At 37.3% G+C, this 17,354-nt stretch overlaps 1 protein-coding gene across 2 annotated transcripts in view; it reads left to right on the forward strand.

Moving 5' to 3' along the window:
• Positions 1-17,354, forward strand: part of DNAH6 (dynein axonemal heavy chain 6) — a 185,008-nt gene that overhangs the window by 134,422 nt on the left and 33,232 nt on the right. For both annotated transcript variants that reach the window (XM_060763696.2, XM_067463974.1), the window contains 4 exons: positions 499-587; positions 2,715-2,861; positions 4,203-4,341; positions 14,414-14,533. In XM_060763696.2, coding sequence (XP_060619679.2) covers positions 499-587; positions 2,715-2,861; positions 4,203-4,341; positions 14,414-14,533 — 495 coding nt within the window. The remainder of the gene's footprint in view (positions 1-498; positions 588-2,714; positions 2,862-4,202; positions 4,342-14,413; positions 14,534-17,354) is intronic.

The raw sequence follows: 17,354 nt of genomic DNA on the forward strand, positions 1-17,354 counted from the left end.
CCCATTTACAAATGTAAAACGAATAGCTTGTTATTTAGATGAAAAAATTATATAGGGCATGGAAAGGATGGTTCCACTGCTATTCTTTCAATCCAGCTTTGTATTGCATTGAGAAACATGTACATCATGTCTGCTGTAGCCTTTTACTTATAAGCTAGAGATCCTTGAATTCTTAGCATTTTAATAAAAATAAACAGTATTAAATTTCAGATTTACATGTGCTTTAAATCTTTGTCAAACCTAACTCAAACCTACAGTGTTATGTCTTATTGCTGTACCATGTTTCAGACATATTTATGGTTATTTGCTATCATTCACTATCATTAAAGATTATTACTGTTTTAAAGATATTAGAAATCATTCTACATCACCCATTGAAGTGAATGCAAGTCAGCAGAACAACAAATTGATTTTTTTAAAAAAAAATTTGATGTGAAACAGCTTCATCTTATGCTGTTTTCTCTTATGCATACATGACTATACACCTCTGTTTTCCAGATGTCTCTATCCATGAAAGCTTTAGACTCTTTTTAAGTTCCATGCCGAGTAATACCTTTCCTGTTACTGTCCTTCAAAATTCTGTTAAGGTAATATCTTGTGTTTCAACATGAATATGCATTCAGGGTAAATGATGATCAGAAATCTTCACAGGTGTTTCATCTTGAGAAACAAGGGGGAAAGCTGGAATCACTGTCTGAATGTCCACACAGATCCCACAAAAAGAAAAAGGTGGGGGGAAGAAAGCCAATTTCTCTGTGACTTGTAGTCATTCTCAGGATTGCATGAACCCAATCATTGTGGATTATTCTTCCTGCCATCCCAGAAAGAAGGCCAATTTCTTCTCAGGATGGCTCGGAAGAGCAAAATCCACCTTGGATTCATCGCTATGTGCCAATAATCATATGTAATTTCTTCTACCATCCCAAAATAAACCTTCATGTTGAGTCCTAATTGCTCAATAAAAAGGCAATACAATATAATGGGAGAAGAGAGGAAAGTGATAAGTGAATGGATTTATACCAATGCAATTCTTTGTGTGGATTTTATTTAAATTAGTGATGAACCCTCTTCATCACTAATTTAAATAAAATCCACACAAAGAATTGCAAAATAGAACTGGGAGGAGGGAACAGAAAAGCTAGGCAAAACAGATCAAGAGAGCTGGATTTATCAACTACTGGAGAGGATGGAGTTAAGTCTGCAATATACCTGAGGTAGGGGTCTGCTGCAGGGCTCCTGGAGAAGATCCTGCAGTGTCTTTTCTCCCTTCTCGGCAGTGGAAAGGTTCCCCAGCCTCCTCCTCCGGAGAGGGCCCTGCTGGGACAGCACTTGCATTGGTGGGCATTGAAGGGTCTGAGTTCTTCTCAGAGTATGATGTAGCTGAAATTTCTCTCTCTCTCTGTCTCAGCCAATAAAAGGACTGGTTGTGTCCATGCTCTGATTGGCTGTGAATGGACACATTTGGCGACAACAATTCCCAGAACCCTCTCTTGCGGTTTCTCTTATTTTTAAAAATGTTATGGTAAAAACTTAAAATAATTCTACAAAATCAGTAGATTGGCGAATTATTCTGAAAGATAGGTCTTAAAATGACTGATTACTGATCCTTTATAGTTTCCCATTGTAGTCAATGGGCCATATCTTTGCTTAATGAAAATGGCAACACTCCTCTCTATTTGAGTAACTTCCCAGTAAACCAAATTAGGGGTTAGCCAAAAATGGGCCCCAAAACTGCATGCCTTTTGGTCGAATTGCACAAACCTAGTTCTAAGTATGGAGAAAGAAGGGAAAATAAACTACGGAATGAGAGTAGAATCACAAGGGATGTTCCTGCCATGGAATACCCATCTCCTTTATCTCACTCTCATTGTTTGCTTGATTTTGAGCCTATTTCTCATTACTGAGTATTAGTAGTGATGAGTAAATTGAGCCCATTTTCTTCTTTGTGCATTCAAAGTCAACTCCAAGCATTACTGTTTCTTTCACCATCCTGAATTTGTTCATGTGATGTATATCTCTATAACATGGATTCCAAGTGACGACTTTCTCTTTCTTTCAAATTATTGAGATAATATATATATATTGCAAAATGCAACACTTTCTGTTCAAAGAAGTGTGTCTTCCCATGAATTTTACCACCTCTAATGGTTTTATTAATGTTGAAGTTATTAGTGTGGTTAAACTTCTCTCTAGGGCAGGTTTCTATCAGCCCAGATCAGAGAGTTTAGAACTGACATTTAAAATAAAAGACATGGGAAGCTTGCCGCACTATTTTTGTTCTTCCTTAAATTATGCTCATAGCATATTTCCCCTCTCTTGTGTAAACATATTCTCCATTATTTTATGCTCCAAATTTCTTTATTCTCTCAATATAGCTTTTCATTTCTATATGCTTCCCGAGGTAAGCAATCAGTGTATTAACTTTGCTAAATGCCTGGAGTTTTCCTTAGAGTCAAGAATATCATTTGCATACAAATAGCTAGTAATTCTTGCATTAACTTGACAGCACAGGGAAAACTGGGAGAGAAACTTATTAAGCCCAGTCATATAATGAATAAATGAAGTGTGTGATTATTTTGTGACTGTTATTTTACAACAGTATCATGAACCATAATATACTCACACTATAGAATATTATGTTCATTCTGTAGGGAATTCTGTTTGTATAAATATTTACAGATCAGTCTGCTAAATCTATAAAATAACCTTTTCAGGTAACCAATGAACCTCCTAAAGGTCTACGAGCAAACATCAGACGAGCATTCACAGAAATGACAGCTTCATTTTTTGAAGAAAATATCCTGGGAAAAATCTGGAGAAAAATCATTTTTGGCATTTGCTTCTTTCATGCAATTATCCAGGTATAGTTTGTTACTCAAAGAAAATAAAGGAGCCAATAGCAATAATCAGCTAAATCTATGCTTAGAAAGTATTTTTTGTTGTTGTGTGTCTTCAAGTCATTTCCCAGTAACCCTAATGGAAGCCTAGCACAGGGTTTTTGCGACAGGATTTGATCATAAGAGGTTTTTTGTTGCCGTCCTCTCTGGCTGAGAGTATATGGCTTGCTCAAAGTTACCGAGTTTCCATGGTTGAGAAGGAATTTGAATCTCAAACTCTCAGAGTCCTAATCCATCATTGCAAACAAAGAAGAATGGTAAACTAGGGTCTCCTGCAGATGGGAGTTTTCATGGTGATTTCAGCAGGGTGACAATTACAGAAACTCTGGGTGCCAAATTGCTAAGATAACAGGCAGGGTTGAACCGTATACACTGCTAAAGCTGACTAGGCAGCAGTCCCAAATTCTTTTTTGTTACAGTATTGTCTAACACTAAAACCACCACACCCACGTCCAACACCCTATTTGCCTCATTCCTGTATTCCAAGCTCCAAGAACTGGTGCTGTAGCTGTATGGAGAACTATAAAGCATTGCTTTCAGAAGAAAGTCATGTTTAAACAGAAGAAAGCAAGTGATGAGGAAATACGTTTATCATACTCTTCAGAGAAACAGGACCCCTTCTACTAGGAGTTTATCACACAAGGCAGGCAAATCCCTATTACAGTAACACAATAGTGTCTTTGCTTTGGACTTATCAAATGACCTCATTCCCTTTCTACTGCTCTCCCAGTAGGAAACAGCCTGGAAAGCGCTTCTATTACATACAGAAATAATACATTAATGACCTGCTTTTGTAAAATAAATATCTTCCAATGGTCCCCCATTGAGAGACCAATGGGAAAGGAGTGACTTAATTCCAAGACAAAACTACTCCTATCCTCCTGTAATGATAAATTGCCTGCTTTTGTGTTAAACTCCAAAATGATGTCATTGATGGATTATTTGTGTTTGTAAAAGAAATGCTTTCCAGGCTGTTTCCCACCAGGAGAGCAGCAAAGAGGAGTGACTCATGTGATAAATCCAAGGCAAAGGAGCTGTTGTCCTGCTGTAATTGTAATTTGCCTGCCTTGTGTGATAAATTCCTCAATCCGTTTCTTAGAGTAGGTTTGTGTTCTTTCTTACAAAATGATCATATTTGAAAATATAATATCAATAATATGATTCAGAAAATGGAATCTAAAATACTCATATGGCAAAGCAGCCACAAAATGCTTATATTTTTCTGGATTTATTTTGATTGCCTTGTGAAATATTTAGAGAACAGTAAGCAGACTAATATAACCTCTTTGTCTCCTATTCTTAAAGGAAAGGAAAAAATTTGGACCACTTGGTTGGAACATATGTTATGAATTCAATGACAGTGACAGAGAATGTGCTTTACTGAATCTCAATCTTTACTGTCAGGAGGGGAAAGTACCCTGGGATGCCCTTACCTACATAACAGGTAAAGTACATTGATAACTTCATTGTAGCTATAACATGAATATTTTCCAATGCACAGTGTCGGACTGTAAATGATTACTTTTGTGATTTTTGTTTCCTTATGACTCCTAAAGAGAGTTATCAAGGAATAACAGAATAGTAAAACAAAAAGGAAAGAGCCCTTTTTAAAGAGCAGAAAAGTCTTCCTTTCACACCTTTTAAAAATGATAACTATATATAAGGTTGTCCTTTGCAGGGTGTTGCTTATGCAGCCTCCAGCTGCTCTTGTTTAAATTAAGAGGAGATTGATTGAGCTCCATCTCTGGTGATGCAAGTGTTTTTCTTGGCTTCCTTCCTTGAACCAGGTTTGACCATTACTCTTTCAGACTGATAGGAGAAGTTAGTAGATGAAAGCCTTATTAACACTAAGGTGTCACTCTGTTATCTGTAAGAATAAAATACATTACAAAAAGATAAGTATGTGTGAAGAGTCAAGAAGAGTAGAATGTGTATTAACTAAACATGTATGGTTAAAACAGATAGCAACATAAACCTGTTTTTTATGGATTAGGTAATGCATATTACCTTTTTTGATTTGCATACATTACCGAGTCTTTTACTTAATATTTTGTTTAAATACATTTTTTTACTCACCCAAAGGCTTGCATTTTCTCTTTTAAGAAGTAATAACTTTTCAAAGGCTTGAATTTTCTCTTTTAAGAAGTAATAACATATCAAGTTTAATTTAAGTATCACATCTATACATTTACTTGGGGGTTGGTTTTTGAAACTTTCCTCCTATTAGTTACTTCTGCCACTGAGTGATTCAGTGTAAATGGCAATAAGTACCATTATTCTGTTCAGTGTTCTATCAAGCTGAAGATTAAAACTACTGCAAATTCTTTGAGCTGGATACAAGGCTTTCAAGGTTGCCTGCTAAGCGAAGGTTGTTCAGTGGGCACAAATTGCAACTGAAAATACTCTGTCAGTATGAGTTGTAAAGATTTGTTCATTCAGCCATGTCTGTCAAACACTTGTTTACAGCTAATTTATTTTACTTCAGTGGCAGCCTCATAGAGGTTCCTTGTAAGTTATATGGGACCTCCTATTTTATTTTGTTTTTAGTGCAGATTGAGCATCCCTTTTGCAGAAAACTGAAATACAGTCACCTTCTTACATAAACAACATTATTTATGTAATTTTAGCAATGTGTTTAAGGTGTATACCAAATAAATATATTTCTTGTTTATACTTGGGTCCCATCTCCAAGATAGCTCATTATGAATGACTATGCATAACTTGACACTAGTGCTCCCTCAACATTTCTGTTACTGGAGTACATGTTTAATGTTTATTCTATTTGTGTATGAGATTTATTTTAATTGTCTTGTATTGTGTTTGTTTTTGCTTGTATTGATGTATTGTGGGCTCGGCCTCATGTAAGCCGCACCGAGTCCCTTGGGAGATGGTAGCAGGGTATAAATAAATTATTATTATTATTATTATTATTATTATTATTATTATTACATGTCCCCCCTCGTGGGAAAGCTTAGTTCCACAACCCTGTTTTTATGAGCTCCCTTTTACAAATAACATGCTCCTTCTTTTATCTCACCTGACTTTTTAACATTTTATCCTGCACATGTGGCCCGCCCACTGTCACTGTGTTTGTGTTTATTGTAATTTTATATTGCTAATGTATTAATATGTTTCTATGTAATTATGATGTTGTGGCTTTTGTTTTGGTTTTATTTGCTGTAATCTGTTGTTTGGGCTTGGCTTCATGTAAGCCACCCCAAGTCCCTGTTGGGGGAGATGGTGGCGGGGTATAAATAAAGTTTATTATTAATATTATTATAAAGAAAATCCAAAATCTTAAAAATTCAAAACATTTTAGTCCCAAGCATTTGGATAGCAAATACTCAACTTTCTCTCTCTCTCTCTCTCTCTCGCTCTCAATACATATATATAGACAGACGAGATAAACGATATATATACAGCAGTAAAATAAATATAATAAAAAGTTAGAAAAATATGGTGAAAACCAGATTCATTAATTAACATGTACCAGCATGTATATACCAGCAGAATACATTACAGGCTGTTTAAATGCCAGCCGCGAGCTCATCCTTTGAATCAATGTTTTTTATTAATAGGAAGAAGGCAAAAATGGTTGAGATCAGCAGTATTTGGTTCATTTTTTAAAAATGTCTTTATTGAAGTTTTATCATGTGTAATAAAGAAAGTGAAAGAAGAAATCTAAAGATGGTATTTCTTTTACATTGAAAGTGGGAGAACATCACTTCCTGGCCTTTTGGCTAAGATCAAGAGCAGTATTTGGTTCATTTTGAAGACATCTTGGTGGAGGATCGTGACGGCATATATTCCTGTTCTTTCTTGTTCCTAATGTCTCTGAGTACAAGGCAGAGGGCATATGAAATTAGTTTTCTGCCATGCAGTCTGTGAAAATAAATCCAGTGCTACCACCATGCTAGTCAAAGTATGCTTTGTGGAATATTGCCAGTCCCATGTCATCGGCTGCCACTTGCTTTTTCCAGGAAATTAATAAATAGTTATAGCTAATGGCTAAAGAAGCACTGATGTAATTTATGTCTTGGAATAAAGATTTAGAGATACATATATTTTTATTGGTCTGAAGAGGTTGGTTATCATGATGCTCAAGGCCAGAACTTTCCAAACTGTGTTTCGCAACACATTAGTGTGCTGCTTTGCAGTATATTGGTGTCTTGTGCAAAGGCACTGATCAGTAGCCCCTCCTAGGTCACAGCAGTACAGGGATTCAAAGAACCAAATGAATCCCTCCATGAGGAGGAGATCAGCTGTAATTATGTGGGATCTGGTGTGTGTGTTTTGAAGATATTTTTTCCTCGTTTTGTAGTGTCCTTTGTTCACCTTGTTCTAGCCATGCGTGCTAGAATAACTCAATGAGAGTGAGTTTGGTTGTAGTCATGATATTCCCTAATTTGATACTAGGCTTTGTCATAAAAACATTCTTCCTACTTTTAATTCATTTAATATTTAATCCTATTTGTATTTTTTTAAAAAAAATTAATCAATTTTCTAGTCCTTTTTGGTACTTTCTCTATGCTCTTTTCTTTGGGTCCTTCCCTTTACCATGCGCGCTGGAGTGGTTTAGCAGGACGGAGTTCTTTTGAAGATCCAATGATTCCCAGTTTGATAATAATATTTTGCACAGAATTTACTTTTACTTGCAATTTGTTTATTAATTAACTCCACTGCTATTTTAATTTTGAGCCATCTATTTAGTCAGTTATTTTAATCCTTGCTAGTTAATTGAATTCATTTAGCTTACCTTGAGTAGCTTGAGTACCTTCAGGTTTGTTGGGTCCCCATACATTTCATTATTACAATTTATTTATTTATTTATTTATTTATTTATTTACAGTTCTTATATTCCACCCTTCTCACCCCGCAGGGGACTCAGGGCGGATTACAGTAAACACATATATGGCAAACATTCAATGCCAGTTTGTCAAACAACATTTAACACACAAATACACCGAGGCTATTTAACTTTTTTTTCTGGCCGCCAGGGGAGCTGCTGCTTTTCATTGTCCATCAACGACACCGATGAAGTTCTTCCGCATTCCACATTCCCCAGAGTCTTTTTTCTTTATGGCCTCATAAATTAGTTAAATTTAGCCTCCCACATAAGGTGGTCCCTTATTTTCCTACTTGACAGATGCAACTGTCTTTCGGGTTGCAAAGGTCAACAACGGGCTACACAATGGCTGGACACCCACTCCAGCCCGGGCTGGCTTCGAACTCATGACCTTTTGGTCAGAGTGATCTTAATGCAGCTGACACTCAGCCAGCTGCGCCACAATCCCGGTGCTTTTAAGTATCTATCTGTATTTCTACTAAGAGGTTGGTTTAATCTCCGGTTTGCTAATAAAACTGAATTACAGTGTTGCAAAATTATGCATGTCACCAACATGAAATGTTTGGAAAGCTCTGCTTTAGACCTTTCACTATGTGCAGATGAATATAATACATAGGCTACTTCCACAAGGATAGACACTTAATACAGGTTGCTTTCAATGTCCTCTGAATCATGATATCCTAGGTTCAGAGTTGTGATGGTGACTCCTCAGATAGTCGAGGAGTCAAGCTCTTTTACTATGGGCAGAGCGAGTCACACTACAGATATAGTCAGCTGATGTAAAGTGTTAGCTGACTTTGATTGCCTGTTAAGACAAAGCCGTTTTGTTTCCCCAAGAAGAATGTGACTCTCATCGGCTTTCACAATTAGCTATGCTGGGTAAGACTGAATCCATCAACATCTGAAGGATCGCAATGCCCATCACCATGATAGTAAGAGAGTTTCAGCCAACAGGTCTCACTCAGAAATATCTAGCACTGCCTTGGTACTACCTACCAGTTATGCTTAATCTGATAATAGTGCTGTATCCTAAATCTACTTTCTTGGTAGAACTTTATTTATTTGATTCACTGTGGTTAGCTTCCTCTGGGAGCCTCAAGGAACTGTAGGGCATTTTTGGTATTTGGAGAGGCAAAACCTGTCATTTGAATCCTTCCTCTTTGTTCAGATATATGGAAAAAAAACAGAATAATGTTTGTGCAGGTTTATAGGCAAGGCAAGTAATGAACACCTACATGAAAAAATATGTTCATGTTCAAGTGTTGGGAGACCCGCCTACCCGCTTCCATTTCATTTTACTTCTTCCTTTTTCAATATATCTTTTCCCTTTTCTTGTGTCAACCACTGCCTCTAGATTAGTTGCTATCTTCTTTTCTATTATTGAACAAATCTGCCAAGGAAAACATCATAATTACTCAATGTCTGTTACTCTCCTGGTTTGGATTAAATTATTCATATCACAGTTGTTAAAAAGATGAAAAAGTGGCTCATCTCTTCTAAATAAACAAGTCAGATGTTTTGTTCAAACAAACTCTGAATTTATTAAAACCCATTCAGCTTATTTCATAGTAGCTCTGAAAATAGAAAGCATTTTTGTGCAAAGATAACTATATCAGCTCAGCATGACTTGCTTTGCTTCTATTGGGATGTTGAGCAGGAGGCAGTCTAGTTTTTCCAACTGAGAGTACTAAAGAATTTCAATTTGAAGGGATTCTGCAAAAGCCAGAATTAAAAGAATCCTAGTTCAGAAGACTGTACAGTTATGCCAGAATTGCATAATACATTTTAAATTCACAGTAGCCTGGAATTGGCCATGCCAGTGAATAGCAAGGACTGATGCAGTCTTTATTTATTTAGAGATTTTTGCTCTTCATTTCTACTCCAAAAAAGTGTACAAAATATCCTACGTCATCAAACAATATAACCATTTAAAATCAATCAGTCAAATGCTGATAGTACATTTTAAAATCTGTATGTCTAAAAGAGACTCTTGGAAAAAGATAAAAGAATCTGCCATTAAGATGCTGCAAAAAAGCATCTTTAAATAGTACAGTAATAGAAGGTTGGATGAAAGTGGCCTTGGGACATTTCTATGTTCTACCTGGTTGTACATGCATAACTCACTCTGATGTGTCACAAACTGAGTTGTGACACATCAGACTTGTTGATACACTGCAGCCCTTTCTGCATCACTGCCATTATCTTTAGTATGGAAGGCAGGCAAGGGAAACCTCTTGGGGTGGGGGAAAGGAGGCTGATGTTTGGCATGGGGGGAGGCAGAGGTAGCATTGATAAGACTACCATCTTTTATAGTAGTCTATAAAACTATACGTTTTAACTTTGAATATATTTTGATGAATTTTAACTGTGAATTGCTAGTGCTGTTTGTATTTAATTCTGTTTTTATGTTTGTATTTTTTAAATTGTATACTAATGCTTTGATGTCAATCCACTCTGAGTCCCCTTTGGGGACATAAAGCAGGGTGTAAATAAATAAAAATATAATAATAATAATAATAATAATAATAATAATCCAGCATATTGCGTTGTCAGTGATATCGCTATCCCTATGATACGACAGGGACCTTAAGACTTATCACATAGAACAGGGCTGTCAAGCTCTTTTTCACCAAGGGCCACATCAGCCTTATATTTCCCTTCAAAAGGTCATTTGTAATTTTAAGACAAATTTTAAGTTCCTTGCCCCCTCTAGCTATGTTCTCTGTATCTGCTACATTTGAAGCACAGAGGACATAGCCCAAGCAAGGGATGATTAGAATTGCCACTTGTGGAAGGGGAAAGCTCTGGAGGCTAGGTCACAGAGACATGGATTAAAATTGCAGAAAAAACAATTTATCCTTAACCTTAGGAAGAACTTTCTGGCAGTAAGAGCTGTTCAACAGTGTAATATGCTGCCTCAGATTCTGTTGGAGCCTCCATCTATGAAGACCTTTAAGCAGAGAATGGATTGCCATCTGTTGTGAGATATTGGATTGTGTCTTCAGCCTGGCATGAGAGGACTGGATGGCCTCTGGGGTCTCTTCCAACTCTAGAATTGTATGTGACTGAGGTTGAGGAAACGCTAAAGAACATTTTAAAGTCAGACATCATGACTCCAACTGTTGTATCTAAATTCATACCCCACACTATGAATAAATAGAACAAACAGCAGCCTCCCAGATGTGACTGAATCACAACTTCCATCAACTCTGGTCATGATGTATAATGATAGGTAGTATATGAATTGTAGTCCAGCATCTTGATGGCCAATCTTTCTTTAACTACTCTTGGAATGAAGCTGACTAATGGATAGTTAACCTTTATGGATGTTTTATGACCTCAACTCCAATTAACATGGACAATAAGAGAGCCAATCCATATAAGAGCGATGCAATTTGCTAAAATCTGTCAATCATTCAAGCTAGTAGAGGTCACTGTGGAGCACACAGACCCTATGTGCCACTAGAGGAGGTGGCAAGCACATATTCTAGTATGCATGGCTACCTTTTCCCCTCGTGGGCCAAATAAATTGATCTGGCGAGACAGATTAGGCCTGTGGGCCTTGCACATGTGACCTAGAATATATAAAAATAGAATCTTACCAGACATGGTAAGACAAAATGGTTTAAGAACCTTAAAATATGACATGAAAAAATACTATAAAAATTGGCATTGTCTTAATACTCACATAATTGATTTTTATTGTGGCACAATCCCAGTACAAATACCACAGTATCACAAAAATCACAATGGGAACCCCCAGTGGTGCAGCAGGTTAAACTCCTGAGCCTGCTGAACCTGCTGACCAAAAGGTTGGTGGTTTGAATCTGGAGAGTGGGGTGAGCTCTGGCTGTTAGCCCCAGCTTCTGCCAACCAAGCAATTTGAAAACATGCAAATGTGAGTAGATCAATAGGTACCACTCCAGCAGGAAGGTAATTGCGCTCCATGCAGTCTTGCCGGACACATGACCGTGAAGGTGTCTATGGACAACGCCAGCTCTTCAGTTTAGAAATTGAGATGAGCACCACCCTCCAGAGGCAGACACGACGACTTAATATAAAGAGGAAACCTTTACCTTGGTGGTGCAATATAAAAGCAATGTAATGATACAAGAGCCAGTGTGATATAATAGTTTTGAGCATTGGGCTGTGGCTTTGGAGTCCAGATTTTGAATCTCCACTCAGTCAAGAAAACCCACTTATTGTCATTGGGCAAATCTCACTGTGTCGACCTCATAGAAAAGCAAAGGAAAAAAACTCTCTGAACAAAACTTGCCAGGAAGGCTCTGTTATAGGTTTACTTTAGTGTTTCCAGAAGTCAAAAACGACTTGAAGGTACACAACAACAATATAAAGTATCTTATATGTGATCCTGCATATGCATGATTTATTTTACAGAAACATATTGGCTTCCTGCAAGTGCGTAATGTGTAAATTCGAACTAGAAATGAAGGTTGGCGTATGGCTTAGCAGCCAGTATTCCTTCTAGCATGTGATAAAGTCAATACAGTTGTACTCTCAATAATAAAAATGAAATTGCTTTAAAAATTAAGTTTCCACACAGATTAAAAGATTTGAAATATTAATATTTATTTTTGAAAACAAATATTTGATTTCATTTTAATATACCAGTTTAGCACAAAGGATTCTGTACTTCTACATAAAGAAATTTCAAATTAAGAATGAGAGGAACTTGAAAATAAGAAATGTTCAATCATTTGTCACTCTTCAAAGATTACTGGTATTGAAATGTTTACCTTTGTGGGGTGTTTGTGAGAATTCAAATCAGATGTACTCTATTTCTTTGGTTAGCAGTCTGTATTTTTTAAAGAAGCTTACTTTGGAGTTCCTGTGTGGACACAGTACATTTAAATACTTAAGTAAAGGTTTTCCCCTGACATTAAGTCCAGTCGTGTCCTACTCTGGATTGTGGTGCTCATCTCCATTTCTAAGACGAAGAGCCAGCGTTGTCCGTAGACACCTCCAAGGCCATGTGGCCAGCATGAGTGCATGGAGCACTGTTACCTTCCCGTGGGAGTGGTATCTATTGATCTACTCACATTTTGCATGTTTTTGAACTGCTAGGTTGGTAGAAGCTGGGGCTGACAGCAGAAGCTTATGCCGCTCCCCGGATTCAACCCTACAACCTATTGATCAACAAGTTTAGCAGCTCAGTGCTTTAACCCACTGTGCCACCGGGGGCTGGTTGGTTTAAATTGGGGTGTGAATAATGTCCTGCAAATACTATTGGACTGTAACTCCCAGCATTCTTCATCATTGGCCATTTGACTAGGGCAATTGGGACTTGAAATTCTAGAACAGCAAAAGGCTTGTATGATTTTGCCTTTGTCTTGTTTTTTGATGCAGTTCTTTAGAGTTCCTTGACAGATATAATCATTTCTTTGTTGAACTTCTTATAAACCCAAATTATGCACTTAATGCCTGCAATCAAAGAAGAAATCAGTCACACAAGGGAATACGTGTTAGTACATGGGTCACTGTGCCAGATTCAAATCTGGCATGTATTGTTTGCATATGCTATGTTTCTCTATTAAATACAAAATTGACTAATTATATGCATAAAGCATTCATAACGCAAGCAGTACACAAGCCGTCAAAATATGAGTGTTCGGTAATTGCATGTTAAAATTTGGATGTCTGCAGCCACTTCTTCCCATTACATCTCAGTACAACATAGAGGTTACATGACTTTGAGCTAAAATTATTCCGTCTATCCTATTTCTCCCCTCATTTTTTTCTAACATCTTTAACTGATAAAGTGACCTGATAGAGTTTTAAATCCCACATGGTTTTTAATGTCCTTTCAGTTGTCCTCGTAATGCAATGGTTCCCAACCTTTTTTTGACCAGGGACCACTCTCCAACATTAGTAACGAAAGAGTTATGAATCAGTTTTTGGTCAACTTTAGATTCAGTTTGGTTATTTGGGGTGCTGATTCATAAAATTGCTCTAGTTTCTGATACAGAACATATGCCTTCTAGTAGTTGCCATCTGCTTGCCCACAGAAAGCTATATTTAATAATCTAGAGCTGATGTGATAGTAGTAATATTTCATTGGTAGTTAGCCTCTCCGCTCCCGACATCCCCGTTGCCTCAGCATTATAAGAGGGTTTTGCGAGACCAGTCACTCTCGTTGCCATGTAGTTTTGAGGCAACGGTGTGGTAATAGTGAGGCCGCGGACCATATTTTTGTTCTTACGGACCACTGGTGGTCCACAAACCACAGGTTGGGAGCCACTGTCATAGTGTATTAACACAATATTTTGTGATTTGTCTTACAATGCACATTGAAACCTGTGCATTATAATGTAGTGTAATCAGATGAGTAATTTATTTATTAATCTAGTATTTTTATAATTTCTTTGAAGTCATTTACAGGTTTGGATGCATGGTAGCATACCATTTTATTGCTCATTTCTAACATCCCATTTTGTTACTCGTTTCTAATCCTAATTTCAACCATGTGAAATATATGTACTCCAGAGAAGTATATTTTCCTGTGATTTTCCTGCTTCTTGGCAGGGGGAGTGGACTGGATGACCCATGAAATCTCTTCCAAGTCTATGATTCTATGAGAACATAAAACTAAAATTATTTTATATTTCAAATGTTTAATATGAGATTATAACCTGCAAAACCAATTTTGCAGGGGAGATTACATACGGAGGGCGAGTTACAGATGCTTGGGATCAGAGATGTCTTCGCACAATCCTGAGGAGGTTTTTTGCTCCTGACACTTTAGAAGATGACTATAAATACTCTATATCAGGTAAGGAAAGTTCAAGTTGCAAAAATCACACATTGATAGAATTTTCTATGTAAATAATCACCATTTTGTGATGGAAGACTCTGCAGAACTCTGACATAAAATGGCTGAGACTGTTCCACCCCTATTGAAATCAATAAAGAAATATCAATTAAATTTCTAATATAAGGCTGTAATTCTTGACCAGTTTCATTATTGAAAGAAGCAACAAGTAATGTTAGTGATTATCTTCCTGTTGTCAGTTAAAACTCAGATGAGAAGATGTTATTCTTGCCTAACTGTGTTTGCCATGTTACTTTAAGGCAGGGGTGTCAAATGCATTTTCATCGAGGGCCTGATCAGCCTTGTATGTGTGTGTATACACAGTGATCAGTGCTCTTTAGTTTTGACCCACTTTGAGTCCTCAGATGTTACTGAATGACAACTCCCATCACTTTTGATTATCCATCATGTAGACTGGGGATAATGGGAATTGCAACCCAACAGCACTGTTATTCTGAGATTGGGGAAAGGTTAAAGGATATTTTGAAGTCAGACATCATATCCACAAGCCTTGTATCTGAGGGCCCTTCCACACAGCCCTATATCCCAGAATATAAAGGCAGAAAATTCCACAATATCTGATTTGAACTGGATTATCTGAGTTCTCACCCAGATAATTTGGGATTTTCTGCCTTAATATTTTGGGATATAGGGCTGTGTGAAAGGGCCCTAAATTCAAACTCCATTATTTTGACTAAACAGAACAAACTGAAGCCTTCCAAATGTTATTATATATCCCAGCTCTCATCAGCTCTAGTCAGATGTCTAGTGGTGAGGGATACAGGAGAGGTTGTCCAGCATCGGGGGGGGGGGGGGGCACATAAAATAACATGGTAGGCCAGATTTGGCCCATGGGTTCTGAGTTTCACTCAGGTTCTTTTAGGTGAGGTATTGACAGTAATCTAATAGGAAAGCATATAAGAAGGAGAATTCTCTTCTCTGCCTTAATCACTTCCTGAAAAACCTTGTAATTGGCAGGACAGGATTGGAAAAAAAATGAGCAGAAGAAAACAGTGGATTCTCAATGGGGGGAAAGTCTCATGGCTTCTGCCTCTGGAACTAGCATATGGTGATATAACCCAAAGGACTGTGCACATCCAAGAACAACTTTATAGAATATACAATTATCTCAAGAGCCACCATTGGATGCAGTGGTTCACAACCTTTGGTACTCTGGGTGTTTTGGACTTCAGCTCCCAGAAATTCGAGACATCTTACCAGCTGTTATGAATTGTGAGAGCTGAAATCAAAAACACCCGGAGGACCAAAGGTTGGGAACCTCTGGTATAGAGGTTTGAATGTTTGACCATTATTCTTGATAGCAGTGTTCGAATCCCTATGTAGTCATATTCTCTCAGTCTCAGAGGAAAGCAAAGGCAAACCTGAATAAACCTTGACAAAAATACCCTGTGGTGAATTCACCTTAGGGTCACCATAAGTCAGAAACAACTTGAAGGCACAAAACAACAACTATTATCTCAGTTTGCTATAATTTGCAAACTGACACATCTACTCTGGAAATAGCTGAAAGAAAATAATATTCTACTTCACTGTGCTATTTTTATATAGTTACTTTTCCGATTAGAGCTGCATGTTAAAGTTCTTAACAGAAATGTCCCAGTTCAAGGATTTAGGAAGCCTGCAGGCTTTACAGATTCCGAAGCGATTACTGCATATTTTATAAGCTTTACAAGGACTCTTTAAAGTCTTTATCAGATCATTTGAGTTTTAAGTTCAACATAACTATAAAGCTTCAGGAACTTTTACTAGGCTTGGACTCCCTGTGAGTCTTTGGATCCTACTGGATATGTTATATCCTTTTTGATTGACAAACTTCGGTAATAATTGGAAGATTAACATTTGTGTGTCCCATTGCTTTGCTTACACTGTGAAAACACACAGATTCGTTTCTCTGAGTCTGACATTTTCCCATTTGCCTGGTACTAGCATATGTGCAGTGATACTGTGTATTTGGGGCAAGAGCCCTTAGACTTCTTTCTTGAATCTTCACTACACTTTATTTTCTTTCAACTGCAATTGGAAAGCCTTCGGCAGTGATAGTCAAAAGAGGCGTGGAGATGCACTTCTTCCTGTAAGCACACATAAGCAAAACTCCTTAACGAAATAATTGTGCTAGTATGTGTTGCAGCAGAAGAAGTAAAAAGAGGAAAGGGGGAGTGGAGATAACTAATCTAGTGCTTCCTTTAAAATAGGTTTATATTTTAGCACCAGCACTTATGCATTTCAGTCCACGGATGCATTAACTGCCCAGTCATAGCAACACCTGATGAATGACTCCTTGTGTCAAATCAAATCATTTATTTCGGTCATAGATCAAGATCAGATTGAAGTCCAAAAAAATAGCGCACAAATAAGAAACAATTATAACTTGTAAGCCGCTCTGAGTCCCCTTCGGGGTGAGAAGGGCAGCATATCAATGTAGTAAGTAAGTAAGTAAGTAAATAAATACCTACATGGACTTTCATTCTACAATAAGAATCAGTTAAAGGGACTGTAGATTCCTTTCCCCCTCTCCTTTGTTTTTTTCTTTTCTGTAATCCTCAAAGAGGAGTTATTTTTTCTTCTTCTTCTTTTCTTTCTGCATAACGGCGATTATGGGGAATATTATAGTATTTTGTGGAGCGGGGTATGGATTGCATATATTAGAAGATCAGAAGGGTCGGTTTTGGTTAGTATTTGAACATGAATCTGCCAATAAATGTTAGGTACTATCAGCTATATTTATGAAGAAGGAGCTGGAAAAACCACCTCTTATTATTCT

This window comes from Anolis sagrei, chromosome 2 (assembly GCF_037176765.1).
Source record: "Anolis sagrei isolate rAnoSag1 chromosome 2, rAnoSag1.mat, whole genome shotgun sequence".
In the NCBI taxonomy this organism is placed as follows: domain Eukaryota; kingdom Metazoa; phylum Chordata; class Lepidosauria; order Squamata; family Dactyloidae; genus Anolis; species Anolis sagrei.